Source organism: Triticum dicoccoides, chromosome 2B (genome assembly GCF_002162155.2).
Source record: "Triticum dicoccoides isolate Atlit2015 ecotype Zavitan chromosome 2B, WEW_v2.0, whole genome shotgun sequence".
NCBI lineage: Eukaryota > Viridiplantae > Streptophyta > Magnoliopsida > Poales > Poaceae > Triticum > Triticum dicoccoides.
In genome coordinates, this window is record NC_041383.1 from 609,016,498 (window position 1) to 609,018,415 (window position 1,918).

A 1,918-nucleotide genomic window follows, 5' to 3' on the forward strand; every position below is an offset into this window, starting at 1 on the left:
TTCTAGTTCACAAGTTTCTTTTTTTTTCGGTCAAACAGCAGCAGCATGGTGTCTCGTGTTCGAGCAGAGTTTTTTTTTTTTTTTTGCTTTTTAACGAAAAAAAATCAGAGTTTAAAATGGACTCCCAGGATTCATTTCGCCAGAGTCAAACAGCAACAGCAGCAGCATGTTTAAAATGGACTCCCCTAGAATTTCGATTTGGAGGTTCATTTCGCCGAACCTCGACAAATTCAGAGTTTAAAATGGACTTTTTCCCAGCGGCTAACAGCCAGGCACGCCCGGCTGGTCGAAACCCTGCGGAATTGTCACGCGACCCGTCTAGGCGTCGACCGCCGTTCCTAACCCCTCTTCTTACAATTGAGAGCAGGTGATCGGCCGTTCCACTGCATGGTACGAGGCGTTACCGTGCGTAGTGCCCTCAATCTTGTAGAACCTGCCCAGGGGCGAAGTGGAAATTGAGGATCGCAAATGCTCAGGATCGAAGTACAACCAACAAACAATCGCTATTCTCAGGATCAAACTGACGACATGTAGAAACTGGGAAACTGCAAATTCATTTCAGAGTTAGAGCTGGATACATCTGATACCTGAACATTCCAGACACTAAACACCACCAGCGATACATAGAACCTGCCTAGCAGAACCGAAACCTAAATCAGGGAGGATGAGGCATCCTTTTGTACAGACCGAGAACACCAACGCACACCTAAAACCACCTATCAGATCAGATCAGATCAAGCGGCGGCGACCTTGCGGCCCTTCTTGGCGGCCGGGGAGCGGACGGTCTTCGGCTTTGCCTTGGCCTTGGCCGCAGGCGACTTCTTGGCCTTGGCGACCAGCGTCTTCTTCTCGGGCGCCTTGCGCTTCGTGCCAGCGGCGGCGGCGGCCTTCTTGGGCTTCACGGCCGCTTTCTTCTTGGGCTTGGCGGCGTCCTTGGCGGGCTTCGCCGCGGCCTTGGGGGCGGCGGGCTTGGCCTTGGGCTTGGGCTTGGGCGCGTCCTTCTTGGCGGCGTCTGAGAGCTTGTAGGAGGCCTTGACCTTGACGAGCTTGCCCTTGGAGGCGGACGCGCGGAGCTGGACGGAGAGCATCTTCTTGAAGTTGGCCGGGAGGGCCTTGCCGTGCTTCTCCTCGATGTACTTGGCGATGGCGACCGAGCTCGACCCGGTCCTGTCCTTGAGCGCCGCGATCGCCTCCTTGATCATCTGCGCAAGATCGAAATCAAAATCCAATCAGCCCCAATCGCAGTCAAAACCACTGAATCACAGGGGAACACGGGGGGAGGTTCAAACGCTCACCTCGAAGTAGGTCGGGTGGGAGGCGCCAGCGGCGGCCGCCTTCGGCTTGGCGGCGGAGGGCTTCGGCGCTGAGGCGGCGGGCTTGGCCAAGGCAGTCATGGTGGCTAATCGAAGAAAATATCTGAAAGGGAAACTGCTATGCGTGCAGTGTGCTCTGTTCGCTTGCGGCTTCAGAAAAGAGCTCGAGAGGTGGGATGGATTCGAGAGAACCGGGTGGAGGCCCATATTTATAATCATGGAGGGGAGCGATCCGGGAGGGTGGCAATGCTGCGATCTCATTGGCTGGAGTGGAAGTGCCGCGGATTGTGACGAGGGAGAGAAGGGGCGGGCGAATGCTCAATTACTCCCGCGTGACTGGGTGAAAATTAGAAGGGAGGCTCTATTTGTCAGGAGCCTGAAAAATAAAACAGTTGCATCAGTCGCTTTTTATACGAATTGTCAGATCTTGATCCAATGGTTCAAAATAAATCGTGCTACTGTTCATCATCTTCTTCCCTTCCGTCTTCCTTCTCCCGGTCCCCCAGCCTACCCCGCCCTAATCATCGGTCTCCATCACCTGCGGCCGGCAATCGCTACCACGCACCGCCTCGCCCTTCCACCACCGCCATGGCTAGCCACAACCT

At 55.0% G+C, this 1,918-nt stretch overlaps 1 protein-coding gene across 1 annotated transcript; it reads right to left on the reverse strand.

Annotated features, from left to right (window-relative positions):
• Positions 1 to 531: 531 nt before the first annotated feature.
• On the reverse strand, positions 532 to 1,488 carry LOC119365138 (histone H1-like). Its single transcript, XM_037630735.1, has 2 exons — positions 1,296 to 1,488; positions 532 to 1,202 (listed from the first exon to the last, which is right to left on the reverse strand). Exons 1-2 carry the CDS (start codon positions 1,392 to 1,394, stop codon positions 735 to 737), a joined length of 567 nt encoding a protein of 188 aa, XP_037486632.1. The 5' UTR covers positions 1,395 to 1,488; the 3' UTR covers positions 532 to 734.
• Between the last annotated feature and the right edge of the window lie 430 nt (positions 1,489 to 1,918).

Excerpts from the sequence above, each read along its gene's own strand:
- LOC119365138 (XM_037630735.1), bottom strand. The coding sequence starts at position 1,394 with ATGACTGCCTTGGCCAAGCCCGCCGCCTCAGCGCCGAAGCCCTCCGCC. Across the intron at positions 1,203-1,295 it reads CCCACCCGACCTACTTCGAG|ATGATCAAGGAGGCGATCGC; the intron begins GTGAGCGTTTGA and ends GATCTTGCGCAG.